The following is a 15,517-nucleotide window of genomic DNA, read 5'->3' on the forward strand; positions in this document are numbered from 1 at the left end:
TAAACAAGTTGGCTCCCAAGTTATGCCAAGATGGCCTGATAAGGGCGACCGGCAGAATCAGTTCCGCTCCAGAAGTTGCCATTGAAGCTAAAGAGCCGATTATACTGGACGGCCGACATCCCACGATCAGACTCTTCATTTCTCGTTATCACATTTGGGCATTACATGGAAACAACGAGACAGTGGTGAACGAACTGCGTCAAAGATTTGCCATTCTGCACCTTCGGCCAGCAGTTCGCTCTATCGCCTCGCGGTGCCGAGTGTGTCGGATGAGGAAAGCCACGCCAACAGTTCCACCGATTGGAGATCTGCCCATGGAGCGACTACAACATCATCACCGGCCCTTCTCATTCGTCGGATTGGACTATTTCGGCCCGGTGGACGTTGCAGTCAGAAGATCGCGAGAGAAACGGTATGTGGCCCTCTTCACGTGCTTGGTCACAAGGGCCGTACATTTAGAAGTTGTTGGGAGTTTGTCAGCGGACAGTGCGATCATGGCCCTCCGCAGATTTATCGCTCGGAGGGGCTGTCCCACCAAAATTCTCTCTGACAACGGGACAGCCTTCGTTGGTGCCAACCGTCTTCTCAAGGAAGCCTGGGCCGAAATTGACCACACTTACATCCGGAATTTTGCTGCTGCCAACAACATCGACTGGGAATTTATACCACCGGCGTCGCCGTTCATGGGCGGCACTTGGGAGAGGTTGGTGCGAAGTGTGAAGCGAGGCCTCGCTGTTGTTCTCAAGGAAAGGGCGCCTAGAGAAGAGGTCCTAGCTACGCTGCTGGCCGAAGTAGAGCAGGTGGTAAACGCCAGGCCCCTGACACACGTGCCCGTGTCTCACGACGAAGCGCCGGCATTGACTCCGAACCATTTTTTGTCTGGAGCGAACGCATGCCTACCAGCCCCGGCCTCTACCGAGTCGGACCTCATTAGTAGGCAAAATTGGAAGAAGGCAGTCAGACTTGCTGACCAGTTTTGGTCTCGTTGGGTGAAGGAATACCTTCCCGACTTACTACCTCGAGGCCTATCGTCAAACCAGCACCGCAACCTCAATATTGGGGACTTAGTTTTTATTGCTGACGGAAATCTTCCTCGTAGTGTTTGGCCTCGTGGTAGGGTCGAGAAAGTATTCCCTGGGAAAGACGGGATCGTGCGAGTGGCTGACGTACGGACTAGCGCAGGGGTCCTACGTCGACCTGCGCGTAAAATTGTGAAACTAGACCTGTCGCCGTAGTTTCTTTGGTAAGAACCTAGGTTCTTACCAGGGGGGAGAATGTTGGCGACAGATCTGGTAACACCGGTGCTAGGCTGTGGTCTATGGACTGCAGCCTAGCAACGGTGTTAGCCATCTTGTTTTTTGGATAAAATTCTGTTGCTTTGGCTTTGGTGCCTTTTATGTGATCTGAATACAGTTTCGTATTTTAAGCTGAGCATTTTCCATTTATGTAGCTAACAATACAAATAAGTTTATTTATTAGTAAATGGCATAATGTTGAGCTTGAAGTGCCGTCGTCGTCCGTTTGGTAATACTTTAACACGTTAAACTCCATGGTATATTATTTTATTAAATTACTGTTATTAAAGGTCAAGACTTTTAACTTAAAATAAATGAGCTACAGTATAGTTTAGTTAGGCTAATCTGTCAAACTCCATACAAAAAACACCGGCTATCGTCATAGTTACGGTCAAAGTTAGGTGGTTGGTTGTTTTTTACTTTGGTTAATGTTAAGGTAAGATGTTGCAACTAAACCTAACTGTAAATTAAGAGCCATTTAGAAGGACTATGACTATAGTTTATAAGGTATAGGTTTTACTTCCAACGAATCATGTCAACGATTTAATACTTTCTATGATTTTTGATAATATGTCATAAGTCCACGACTCTCTTGTCGGCGGGTTGGGGTTTAGTATGTAGACAGCATAAATAATATGCCGGTGTCGTACATAAGTACAGCAAAAATAGCTAATTGTACAGTTTTATTTGGAAAAAGTTATAAAATGTATTATTTGTAAACCTTTTGTACCCTTTGCACCACCGGCCTGCACCACTGGTGGTGCAAAGGGTATTTTTAAATCCCTCTTGCACCACCAACAAATAGTGCTGTGCTACCATCGACTGTAAAACTAGTAGTAGACTGTAAAATACTTAATAATTTAATTGTTATAAATAAATCAAAACCTACCTAAAAGTTTTAATTTGTGTGTGTGTAAGTGCCTATAAACATTTCACTTCAGACCCACGATACCCCGGGCCTACATCCTACATACAACGAATAAAGTACCAGGGCAACATAACCATAAAGGAGCTATTTTATGATACATGTTTTTATTTCTCGGGTCAACCAAGAAGAATTTGATATAGCTCCTTTATGATTATGTTGCCCTGGTACTTTAGGAATTATTCGTTGTATGTAGGTATGAATGGTTGTTTTAAATTTTTATGTTATGTTGTCAAATCTGTCCAGTAGTTTCGGAGCCTATTCAGTACAAACAAACAATCAAATCTTTCCTCTTTATAATATTAATATTATATGATTATAGATAATCGTTTTACAGTTAATGGTAGGGCGGCACTATTGGTGGTGTAAAAGGGATTAAAAAATACCCTTTGCACCACCAGTGGTGCAGGCCGGTGGTGCAAAGGGTACAAAAGGATTTGTAAAGTATAAAATATTTCTTCCTCTTCTTCTCGTGTCGACAACAAACCTACACAGTGTCTGCCCAAAACTCTGCTACAAGAGTGACGTTGTCAGTAGCATTCATAAAATGTTTCTTTATGCAGTTGTTGATATTAATCTAAAATCAATAAGTATCCTTTAACAGCACATTTAGTAAGTAGTGCGCTGATAGGCCCGTACCCTCGTCTCCAGGGTTCACGCTCGGCGACTTTTGTTCAGGTCCAGTAACTACTGCGCGTGACAGCCCTAGGGAGAACCCCCCGGCACGTGAGCGTGTAGATGACACGTTTTTAGTATAAATCCCGCACGTTTATGTCGGAATGTAGAAAGTTTTCTAGATCATGTTCCTATGAATATACGAGTAGTTTTGGAAATGCTAATTTATTTTAATTGCACTATATCTGTTGAATATTTCTGAGATATAAAGTTACGTAAATACACGATAGTCCAATTGTGCGGAATTTTGAATTACTGGATCCAGCAAAACGGGATTGCAATTAAAAAAAAAATTAAACGAGCCCCAATACTTATATGTATGAATTTACAAAAAGTTAGTTATTTTGTTTATACCCATAACTTTGCATAATTAATTTGGGTCTAAATAGTACAGTCTTAAAATTAAATGTCCAAAGATATTTTTATTATAATCAGTAGATTTTAAATAAACAACTTGTTAAAATCGAACTGCCTAAGGCGAACCTTTCGCTTGCCGGGCGGTTCGATTCCCACCTTAGACAGTTCGATTTTTCCAAATTGTTTATTTAAAATTTAGTTTTAGAAGCGAATCAGTAGATGTTGTATGAAATATGCAATGTGTATTATTTTTTAATTACTGAATCTTTTCAAAATCTCATTGGCTTTTTCTGAACAACTCTACAGTTCCTCACAAAGCCCGCCCAATGGCACTTGTGTGCGCCGCCCACCCTACGCCAGGGCGGCCATAAAAATGAATAACGTATGCCGTTAGTCTGGGCGTGTGTGGCGAGTGTTTTAAACGCCAGTGTTCAACACGGATGTATAATATAAATTTATATACTTTCCGTCTGGGTGTAGTGGGAAATATGAAGATGATTATTAAGTATTAGAATAATAATCTACTATAATAAAAATAAGTCGGGTTTTCCTCCCTGACGCTATAACTCCAGAACGCACGAACCGATTTCCACGGTTTTGCATTCGTTGGAAAGGTCTCGGGCTCCGTGAGGTTTATAGCAAAGAAAATTCGGGAAAAGGGGGTAAAACAGGATCCACGCGTACGAAGTCGCGGGCGGCCGCTAGTTTATTATACTAATTAAAGAGTAACTAAATTGTGATTTTCTCTTTGGGATTCTATTTGGAAATCAAACCCATCGTTGGTCCGATTCGGAAAAGTGCAACTAAGTAGGTACTTTTACATTTGCTCAATGTTATGAAAAATGATTTTATAATATATCTAGGTGTGTCGTCGTCATCATCATTTCAGTCACAGGACGTCCACTGCTGAACATAGGCCTCTCAAAGTCAAAGTCAAAATTTCTTTATTTGTTTAGACTAATAAATAGTTCTTACAAATCGTCATATGCTCTTAAGGAGCCTCTACATGTCTCATAATCTTTTTACCCTACCAGCGCTTCGAGACCAACATTTGGCAAGTGCTGAGAAGAAGCGCCGCAACAAACTCAGTCACCACTGTCTGCCGGTTAATATAAATAAATAGAAATAGTAGTAGTAGGTACATACATTCGATTCAGGAGCAGTTCACTGAATTTACCATGCATTCTTGTATGGTGTATCATAAGAATGGGTATACAAGATTGCGTGGTATATTAAACAAGGTAGTGACGTGCTAATATCTAGACTTATATATTAAGGTACTAGTAGAAATGACTCGCATACATAAATTTGAATAACTCCCAATGATTTCCAGACTGACTGGTTGATATCACTTTCTGCAACAATTCATTCCACGTTAAATGCAAAATATAAAGATTATCCTTCATATTCCTATCTGGTCAGGTGGGGATTCTTGGATGGCTTAAACATGGAGTGCAGGTGCGGTTTTGTTCTCCAGTCGATGAAGCACCTGATGTCGTGCCCTGAGTGCCCAAGCAACTGCACTCAGAAGGATTTGATGAGTGCTGCTGACAACGCCATTCTTGTGGCGGAGTTGGGCTGACACTGTGTAGGTTTGTTGTCGACACGAAAAGAAGAAGATCCTTCATATCAAATATTACAAGTGGGATTACTATTATCATAGCTCGTAATACAACTTCGCACATACCCCAGTCCCGACTGCATCTCAAACACCTATCTCGGTACAGACGGCAAAGAAGTTTGGTTTGTTGAATTAATATAAGTCGTGCAGCGAGTTCGAAACTTCCGCGGAGCTCTCAATTGCATTGCGATTTTGGAGCGGTACCTAAACATTTGGATTCGTTAATGAGGTGCTGTCGTATTTGTCAAAGTTTTGGATGGTTACATTACTTATAGGGTTTTGTTTTGATAGACCTTTTAACCCGGCGTCAATGACGCTGGGTCATATTGACCCGAGGCATTTTCAAACGTTCATAATTTTTTTTTGCGTCCATTTTGTGGTTCGAGCGTTCGTATAGCTGGAGATAGAACCTCCCTAAATTCATTCCGTTAGTTAACGTATTGTGACTCCGCTTGCGTAGCGAGATACACAGGCTTCAAATTAAAACGGGTCATTATGACCCGGCGTCATCGGTGGCGCGGTGATTTTGTGACTTACTTTTATTCGCTTATTTTGTGTTTAGTGCTAGCTTATGTGGTTCTTTTTTAAAATTTAGTCAAAATGTCTTTGTTAAATGACCAAGCAAGAATGTAGCGTTGCTAGAGGAGTCGGATTCCGAGATTGAAGAATTTCAGGCTGTAATAGCCAGAACTTAGAAATGGCAACGAATGTGAAAAAGACGCAAGTAATGGGGACTCAGTCTTTGGATAATCTCGAACTTGCATTAGTACGACGCCGGCAAGTGCGTCATGCCACATTTACATGCCCAGACCATTTGATTACATACTGCACCAGTTGCAGCAGTTCCATGGCTCTGAATGATGAAGTAGAAAACTGATCTCATTGTATCTGCATATAAAAAGTTGATTTTATCTCTTTTTCACTATATAACATTGTTGATTCCCATTTATACTAAAAATATTTACCAAAAACAAAAAATATAGACTCAAATGTATTTCTATACGTGGTTTTTTCATGTTTTGCTTAAAAATTCATAAAAAAATATTTATTTCATGTATTCGTTTTATTTTTGTTTTATTAGCTCAGTAAAGAACCCTATATACATAGACAGTAATTAAAATTAAGATTACTTGTACAATTTCCTGAAAAATGATCGATGAAATGTGGGTCAATATGACCCGGGGTCATCGTCTTTGCAATTATTTTCACGTCATTGGCGCCGGGTTAACTATGAGTACAGACTCTTTGTCTGTATGACTATTTGTCACAATTTCTTCAAAAACGGACTACTTTTAGGTCCGTATTACATAACAACTCTATTCGTTCGTTCATTCGTTTCAGCCAAATGACTTCCACTGCTGGACAAAGGCCTCCCCCAAAGATTTCCTCAACGACCGGTTCTGCTCGCATCCAGGTTCTTTCACCAGATCGTCGGTCCACCTAGGTGAGGAGCCTACGCTACGTCTTCAGGCCCGTGGTCGCCACTCGAGAACTTTTCTGCCCCAACGGCCATCGTCTCTACTATGTGCCCCGCCCACTGCCACTCGATTTTAACGGCTATGTCAGTCAATTTAGTTCTCCTTGTTTTGTCAAGTTTCCAGATTTGTCGAGTGATTGAAAAGCCTTCATTTTACTTACGCACTTGAAATAGAATAGACTTTTGATCATCGTTTTTCAATAAGAATTTTGAATAGGACCAATTAGTGTAATTTAATAACCTAAGTTTTATTCATCCATTTTACAAGTATCTAACATCGAAAGCATTGAAAATCGTCGAAACTAACTCTAGAAAATGGATCAAAATTATTTGATTGACTAACAAAAATATTTTTTATTTTAATGTCTGAAGTGTCTCAATAATATTTTTACTTAACTAACTGATGTTCTAAAACCAATATTTTCTCAAGCTTCAATATACCAAAACAACGTTGTATTGATTAAACAACCGAATCCAGTTTGGACAAGTTAGGATTCTTGCGTCGAACTTGGCCCAGCTCTATGCTAGTCGTAGCTCAAGAGCTATACAGGGTGATTTTGTAAACACTTGCCTTTTTAGGAGCGATTCAGAATCAGACACTTTATCGATTTTCGAAATAATATTTTTTTTTTCTTGTTTATTAATTTAAAAACAGGCACAAGTGGATAACTATTTTCTTCGTTCATAGAAAAATACGTACTTACACACAGCAAAGGTTAATAGACATAATGGTGCGTGAATAAGTTAGCCGTTAAAACCCGCGAATTGTATCTTCAATTTTGTTTTCAATAAATACCACGATTAGAAATAATTACGATAAATACATAGTTATTGTTGTATAGAGCTTATTAAAAAAAATTGGCAACTTACTGTTTGCAAAATCACCCTGTATAGCTCGGAGATGCCCCAAGTTGCGTTTGCTTTAGTTTAGCAACATTCGACTTGGCTCTTTGCTAGTTCATCAATCCCTTCTATTCACTGTTCACTTGTATAATTAAAATGGTAGTTCCACGAAATAAACTGGTCTAACAACAAACGTAAACCCTACCTAATATTATAAAGCTGAAGAGTTTGTTTGTAGCTTGAACTCACTAATTTCAGGAACTACTGGTTCGATTTGAAATTTGAATATTTCAGTTCGTTTTTTTTTCAAGTTATTTATAACTCTTGATGTACAATATGCTTTAAATAAAGATGCAAACAAAATAATTCTCATGGAAAGCTAGTGATTTAAATATTGGAATCATTTAAAGCAACGCTCGGGCGCGAATCCATTTTCGCGACGCAATTACCCTTTCTTTTGTCACTCAAATCTTCGGCTCCCCACTACAACACTTTGACAACTTTAAATTTTATCACAATTCCTATTGTTCGTAACTCATTTTATCACACGAAAGCCACCCAGTAACGAGGGAACTTTCCAGCTCAAACTTATGAATAAATTACGCGATGGCGGGACAACCGCCTTTAATGAAGAGTTTTATAATATGCTTAAAATGTTTTTCACGGTGCAGGTTTTCATAATGCTAGTTTGACAATTAAGGCTGGGTTGCACCATCTTACTTTAACCGTAACTATTACAATAACCGGTATTTTTTATGGATTTGATAGTTACGTTTGTTAAAATTAAATTAAGATGGTGCAACCCAGCCTAATTATTTTAGTACATACTAGCGACACGCCCGCCCCGGCTTCGCACGGGTGCAATGTATTAAACATGTTAGAAGTTAACTAAGTACCTATTAAATGTTTGCTACACCCTCACAGGGTCAATGTATGAATGCATGTATACCTTTATATGTTAATGCAAATGAATAAATAAATAAATAAACATTAAACATAATTACCTAATTATAAACCTTCCTCTTGAATCTTTCTATCTATTGCTGAAAACTGCACTAAAATCAGTTGCGTAAATTAAAGGATGTAAGCGAACAGACTTTATTTTTAGGATGAGGTTATAGAACCTCCTATACTTAGAAAAAAAAACATACAATGGAACATACAGGGTGTCGATTTCAATCCTCTATATAAACGCATTATCCACCAAAAAAAAAATTACAATCGAAAGTGAATTTTTACCGAATATTTTCCGTGTGAAATCAGCTGTCTGTGGCTCGCAATACTGCAATAGTTTATACTGCGGCACCATCAAGCTACGCAGATCGCTCGCTATCATGTCGGATAGCCTACTGAAGGAAGCCATATAAAGTAGGTAGTGTAAATAGGTATTTTTCTTTGACTTACTAAAGTTAAAATTCGTTTTAAATTTTTTTCGAAGTCAATTTTTTTACTGATTCGTGATCAGAATAAGCTACCTAATCAACTCCCTAAATATGGCGAGTATTGAAATCAACACCCTGTATAGATGTTCCATTGTATGTTTTTTTCTAAGTATTTTATTCTGACAGAACTTGCCCATGTAATGTCCTCGTACATAACAGCGGCTACGATGAATTGGGACATGTATAGGCAGTAAATTAAATAGACTCAAAGAATCCCTAATGTTTTTATGTAGTGTCTCATTCATATTTTTTCTACGTGACCAGTTTTGCAATTGAAAAAAACGTATCTATGATTATTTTGTTCGCTCCTCTAAATAATATTTTTTAAATAAAATAAAAAAACAATATATTATACCAATTCTGATTGCTTTTCAGTCACTGTAAATATCATAAAGGATATGTTATAAATGTCTCCGATCTAGACTATAAATAATACATAAAGTAGTACCTATATCACGAGAGGGGCGAAATAGGAGGTGAAAGTCCCACCCATTCTATGAAAATAAGTCTTTTTGAGACAGACCTATTAAATAGACCTATTAAATAGGGCTATTTTCACCGGGACACCATGGCGGCGCAACCAGTCGCCGCTACCAACAAAATATATGCAGCTTTGCGCAACCAAACGGACACCAGGTGAGTAACTCTCTATAGAGCTGTATACATTTTGTTGGTAGCCAGCGACTGGTTGCGCCGCCATGGTGTCCCGGTAAAATATAGCCCTTACTTACTCGTATAATGTTTTTTTTAACTATTAACCTGTAATCTACTTTATGAAATGTACAAAACATTTTTCAAATACAGTGTCATTGCTCCCAAAGCGCTTAGGAATCCCGCAAACCAGCTGTATATCCTCATTTTTCTAACGTACATTTAGTATCCAGAATCCAGTATAGACTGGCCTCTCTTGCCCCTCTTGCACGCTTGAAACTGTTGCGTTAAAGGGAAAACCAGCTTAAAGTTAGAGGTCAAGTTATAACGGTCAGTTGGGTCTGATACAATAACAATATATCATAAGGACAGCTGCCGAAAGTGAAGAATGGTGCGCCGTCATCGTCTTGCCCGCAAGGAGTTGGGTAGTCAGGTCATAATAAACATATAAACAATAGGTGCGCTATGGGACTATTCTTGACTCTTACTCCTACCACCTCTATAGTCCTATAGTTTAATTTCAACTATAAATGGAGGCCCTGGGTAGATTCTCGAGTAAGCACGCAGTAAATCAGTTTGCTTTAGTTCCCATTCGGGCTATGGGAGGAAAATATGATTCCGTCCTTCGGCTCTGACATATTTTTTATAAAAAAAATTAGTAATTTTTATTAATACTCCCGCTAGCGCCTCGTACTAAGCTAAATATGCTTGTGTCACGAGTGAGCTCACCACAATAGTCGAGCGGCGGCGGGGACCGAACCCGAGTTCCCCGGATCACGAGTCGGCCAGTCCGACCCCTTCACCGTTCGGCTATCATGGCTTCAAACGAGAACTCATGAAGAGTTGACTTTAGGATTGACTAACCACGGTTGTAACAGCAACAACTCTTTGCTAGCTTGAGTTTTTGCCTCCCCTCAAGTCAATTTAAGGCACTTAGTTCAAAAATACAAATCAGGACACTCAAAAGTAAAATCTATAATAATCTAAAAACTCTTCATGGTTTATTAATAATTCAGATAATTTTCCAATGGTTTACTTTACTTGACTTGATCAGTTGTAGAACTAGAATCAGGAGTTGCACTAGGATCAGGAGTTGCACTAGCATCAGGATCAGAACTACTACTAGCATCGTTAGTGTTTGAGCTAGTATCGTTACTAATTGTCTCGTTACCAACGTTCACGTCAGTCGAATTCAAGTCAGAGTCGGTAGCAGTGTTATTAGCCGGTTCCTCAGTACTATCCTCCTCTTCCAGGATCTCGCCCTTCAGCTCGACGTAGTCATTGGGGCCTCTTCTTTCCGCAAAGATGCAGGTCCTGATGCAGGTATACTCGTCTGGGAACATGTTTTCGTTGGGCAGGCATCCTTTCCACACGGCCTTTTCACACCTGGAGCCTGGTTTATAGTAGTACATCACGGTGACGGGGTCTTTCCCGCAGTCATCAAATCGGAACGGCTCGAAACATGCATCAGGGGGAACTGTAAATAAATCATAATAAAGTTGACTTTATCTGATTAAGCAAAAGATCAAATGAGTGGACTTATTGTCAGAAAAGGAATATTATTGCGAGCGGCGCAGGAATCGGTCTTCGGTGGAAATCCTCGGGGGAGGCCTTTGTCCAGCAGTGGACGTCTTTCGGCTGAAACGACGACGACGATGACGAATATTATTAGGTATTTTGGAGTTGATCTGATTGAGCTAAGCTTGAGTCGTTAGGCAATATAATATTCTTTCTAAACCCATAGATGGAAAAAGAACCTTGCTGGACTAACTAAACTCACGTCCTTCCTATTCCATTCAGTTAAAAGGTAAGAAGGCGCTGGATGCAGGCCGCTAACAACCGGCCATTGTGAAAATCATTATGGGAGCCTATGTTCAGCAGTGGACGTCCTTTGGCTGAAATGATGATGACAGCTGCTGACAACACCTATATTACTCACCGGTGTGTACAAAAGTAGAACAGATCACAAAAAAACAATGCACAACTTTTACAAACGTGTCCATCGCAATTTTGTTGTACATAAATAGGAGAGATATAATCTGTTAATTACCAACACGTTATCAACCGTTTTGATTGGTTTCTACACACGCGTGACTGATAAGCACTTTGCGTTTAATCAAACTAATTGAATTTTAATGTTATGGGTTTTGATGATGTCCACTATGGCAGTGAGGTGGCAATGAAATGGTGGCGTCAGAAAAACTCGATATTGTATAATATTTGATGGCAGACTAGATTTTTTAAAAAGCAAAAACAGCGTGTATGGTTTTAAATGATCGTATCATATAGCACACGTATTTTTTTAATATCATGCAATTTAAATTTAAAGAGAACAATTTGAACTATGAAATAAAAAAAAATGAAAATAATCTATATAAAGCGAAAGATCACTGATTGACTGACTCACTCATCACGAAATCTCAGAAACTAAAAGTGCTAGGAGTCCCAAATTTTGCATGGGGGTCACTAAGAACGGATTTTACGAAACTTCACCTCCAAAGGGGTAAAACCGGATCCACGCGTACGAAGTCGCGGGCGGCCGCTAATAGTTTAATAAGCCTTAGTTTCCATCGACAATAAAAATGAGGCAGCCCAAGATTTCATAGTACTGAAAAATGTGTTGACCTTAACATACGAAATCTGCTATTCACGATAAATAGTTATGTTGGAGATGAAAAAATACTTCATCGGATTAACTTTATTTTCCATTGCTATTCCAACTAAACGATGCTTGAAAAACCTTTGAATACCTTGCACCCACGTCAATGTCTGGTGACTGGAGCGAAATTTAATCCAATTTGAACGCCAATTAAAATAGCTACCGAACTTTTGTTAGTGGTCTCTAACGGGACCGAAAAATATATTATTGCGAAAGTTTTATTATGAGTATGTATGTATGCCTATTACTTATGAAAGGACATCATCCACGTTTCATATATTTTTGGTCCAAAATCAAAAGTGCCGGCCAACAAAAAAAAGTGCTGTATTCTGACAGAATACGTCTGCCTTAGCATTTGTTACTATGGCACCAAAGCCGTAGCTCCACTGTGCGTCGAGTATTTGAGATCTAAAAGTCATCGACTATTCATACATTTTTTGTTCAAAATCAAAAGTGTCGGCCAATAAAAAAAAAAGTGCTGTATTCTGACAGAATACGTCTGCCTTAGCATTTGTTACTATGGCACCAAAGCTGTAACACCACTATGCGTCGAGTATTTGAGATCTAAAATTCATCGACGATTCATACATTTTTTGTTCAAAATCAAAAATGTCGGCTATTAAAAAAAAAAGTGCTGTATTCTGACAGAATACGTCTGCCTTAGCATTTGTTACTATGACACCAAAGCTGTAGCACCACTGTGCGTCGTAGTATTTAAGATCAAAGTCAGTCGTTTCATATATTTTTAGAACTCAAATACTACGATGCACAGTGGTGCTACAGCTTTGGTGCCATAGTAATAAATACTAAGGCGGACGTATTCTATCAGAATACAGCACTTTTATTTTTTGGCCGGCACTTTTGATTTTTGGACCAAAATGGATGATGTCCTTTAAGAAATACTAGGCTTTTGCCCGCGGCTTTACCCGCGTGGGAATCGGTCTGTCACAGAAAGACATCAGAAATCAAAATAAAAATATCCTTGACAAATTATAGGTTTATCTACACCTTTATTGTATAACACTGATGAAAATTACATGAAAATTCGTTCAGTACTTTTTGAGTTTATCGCGAAAAGCAGTTAACTTATACTTGTGTCACTTACGCCCGTATTCACAAACGATGCTTGCTTAAGTGAAGCAGCAAATCGAACGCACAGCATTGAATAGAGCTCTGTGATTGGTTCGTGTGTCACCCTGTGCGTCACGCGTACTGTGAGGCCTCATAGTAATGTTTGTGAATACGGGCGTTCGTTAACTTACAACCTTATTCGTGTTATATTTTGTTATTCATGTTGCGCCACTATCACATAGACCATGAATAAGAAAGAATCCTTAAAACAAATGATATCATATTATGATTTGAGCACAAATCTCATGCATTTTTGTATGATAAATCCACTACATACTCACTAATTAACGTCCTTGTCTGTTTTTGAGCTCAAATAGCTTTTCATGAAAATATGAAAGTCGTGAAAATGTAAACCAAAAGCCTCTTTTGAACATAAAAGTAGGTTGAGATTTTTTTTTTTTAATGTAGAGTTTGTAAAATATGCTGCGTAGAGATTTATTAAATGCAACAAAGATATTAGGTCAAAAGATATACGAGCGAACCCGTGTGTTGAAGCTACTAAAGTTAGAATTATATTAGAATGAAATGTGCATTAATATGCTAACTCAAAAATTTTATATTAGTCTGAAAATGCTATTGCTGTATCCGTCACTCAAGTTTCTAGCTCGAAAACTTTCATTTAAAGTCTGTCTTCATAAAGTATTGTTATGGGTACGCGAAAATATAAGTTAAAACTTAAACGCGGACTTGATATGCATGCGTCTGGAATCTGCGTATTTGCGTAGAGAACTGCTTAAATTATAAAAGGTAAAGGAGACTTTGGGCTTTAAACAGTTATTTAAACTGGGAAGAATTTTAAGGATTAGATATTTGAAGTTTGTATATAAACCTAACACTGCAGCGACTTCGTTGCGTCACTGCGTGCCTTTGAACTCTCTGTTTACATTTTTCCATTATTTCTCAATTTATATTAGGTATATTACTAGCGGCCGCCCGCGACTTCGTAAGCGTGGTTTCCTTTACCCCCTTACGGATTGAATTTTGCAAAATGTCGTCTTAGTGAGCACCTACTTTCTAAAAAGGAACCGCCATGCACAATTTGAGACTCCTAGCACTTTTAGTTTCTGAGATTTCATGATGTCAGTCAGTCAATCAGTGACCTTTCGCTTTTATAAATAAGAAGATATTTCCAGCAAAACTGACTCTTACTTAATCCTAACAAAATACAATAACATCCCAACGATATCCTTTAACAGCTTTAGAATAGAGCATTTACATTCCAATTACGTTCCAAAACCACTTATTTCCGATCGCTGCGCGCGCGCCTATCGCAATCATACCGCGCAGTGGGGATCTTCTGCCTAGCTGTGTCTAATGCACTGATAATTGATTTTTAATCTCATTCCCTTCTATTCGATTGGAGGGGTTGGATGGTGTCGATGGAATAGTATCGAGAGGAACTCGAGAAAATCGAGTAGGTACCTAACGTTGGGCCGAAATCTAATGTTACAAAGTTTAAATATTCATTTAGCGTAGGTAGGCCTGTAAAGACATTTATCAAATATGCTTATCCAGATAATAAACTTTTTAAAGCTGAATTTCATGTGATGATTGGAATTTGAACTGTCATTTTAATAAACACAAAATAAGTAGGTAAACTCGTAACATTGAGCTTTAAATTTTATTATAGCTCTCATTTTGACTACCTTCAATGTTTTCAACACAAATTATTTGATTTTTATGTTAATTAAATCTCATATTGTAAAAGCTCGTAATATGTTTGAAGCCCATCTTAGGCATTTTAAGAAGACTCTACGTTCTTGCTGTTAGACGCCTATCATATTCGGTCATGCAGTTTTCCATTGTCACCTTAGCATTTTATCGATTTTTATCGATGTTTTCACATCACTGCCATTTAACAAAATTTCAAATTTAGCAAAAGGAGATGGCGTCTGCGATTTTAATTTCTTATCCGAACACAAATCGAGTTTCCATTCAAATGTTCAGTTATTGCATTTTAAGGGTTCTCTGATGCAATTATGTTATTAATAATTTGTAATAGAATGTAAGGCAATGCAAATAGGGTGAGCTGCCACTGTATGACAATTCACACTTATGCATGGTAGAGTAAAGGTGTAGGTAGTTGAAGAAATTAAAAGGAATTACTATAAACATCAAATTATATGCTTTGCTAACTTAAGATTTTTTTAATTAATTTAACTACGATTTTGTAAAATATTGGATGAATTAGCTGTTGATTTTTTAAGTTTCAGTTTATTATTAAGTATGTATAAATTATAGTTACTTACATTCTAAGTAAAGTTGGTTATAAAATATTTGGCATTACATGAAAATAAATGTGCAAACAATGCCCACATACGTGACTTTTCCCCCTTATTGGCATATTTTAGCAATGCTATAACTTCAATATTCTACATGTGAAGGTAAACAATAAAACTATGCAAGTATAGCAAAACAAAGTTACCCGAAACACCATCAAT

At 38.2% G+C, this 15,517-nt stretch overlaps 1 protein-coding gene across 1 annotated transcript; it reads right to left on the reverse strand.

The window, feature by feature from the left end:
- Positions 1-10,265: 10,265 nt before the first annotated feature.
- Positions 10,266-11,330, reverse strand: LOC135088219 (uncharacterized). The gene is made up of 2 exons (XM_063983102.1): positions 11,226-11,330; positions 10,266-10,763 (listed from the first exon to the last, which is right to left on the reverse strand). The coding sequence occupies exons 1-2, from the start codon at positions 11,305-11,307 to the stop codon at positions 10,324-10,326; spliced, it is 522 nt and encodes a 173-aa protein (XP_063839172.1). The 5' UTR covers positions 11,308-11,330; the 3' UTR covers positions 10,266-10,323.
- Between the last annotated feature and the right edge of the window lie 4,187 nt (positions 11,331-15,517).

This window comes from Ostrinia nubilalis, chromosome 3 (assembly GCF_963855985.1).
Source record: "Ostrinia nubilalis chromosome 3, ilOstNubi1.1, whole genome shotgun sequence".
NCBI classification, from domain to species: Eukaryota; Metazoa; Arthropoda; class Insecta; order Lepidoptera; family Crambidae; genus Ostrinia; species Ostrinia nubilalis.

What these genes read in the sequence shown, in the direction of transcription:
- LOC135088219 (XM_063983102.1), bottom strand. Translation starts at nt 11,307, where the DNA reads ATGTACAACAAAATTGCGATGGACACGTTTGTAAAAGTTGTGCATTGT. An exon ending in TTCTACTTTTGTACACACCG is followed by an intron (nt 10,764 to 11,225) that starts GTGAGTAATATA and finishes ATTTATTTACAG; the next exon opens with TTCCCCCTGATGCATGTTTC.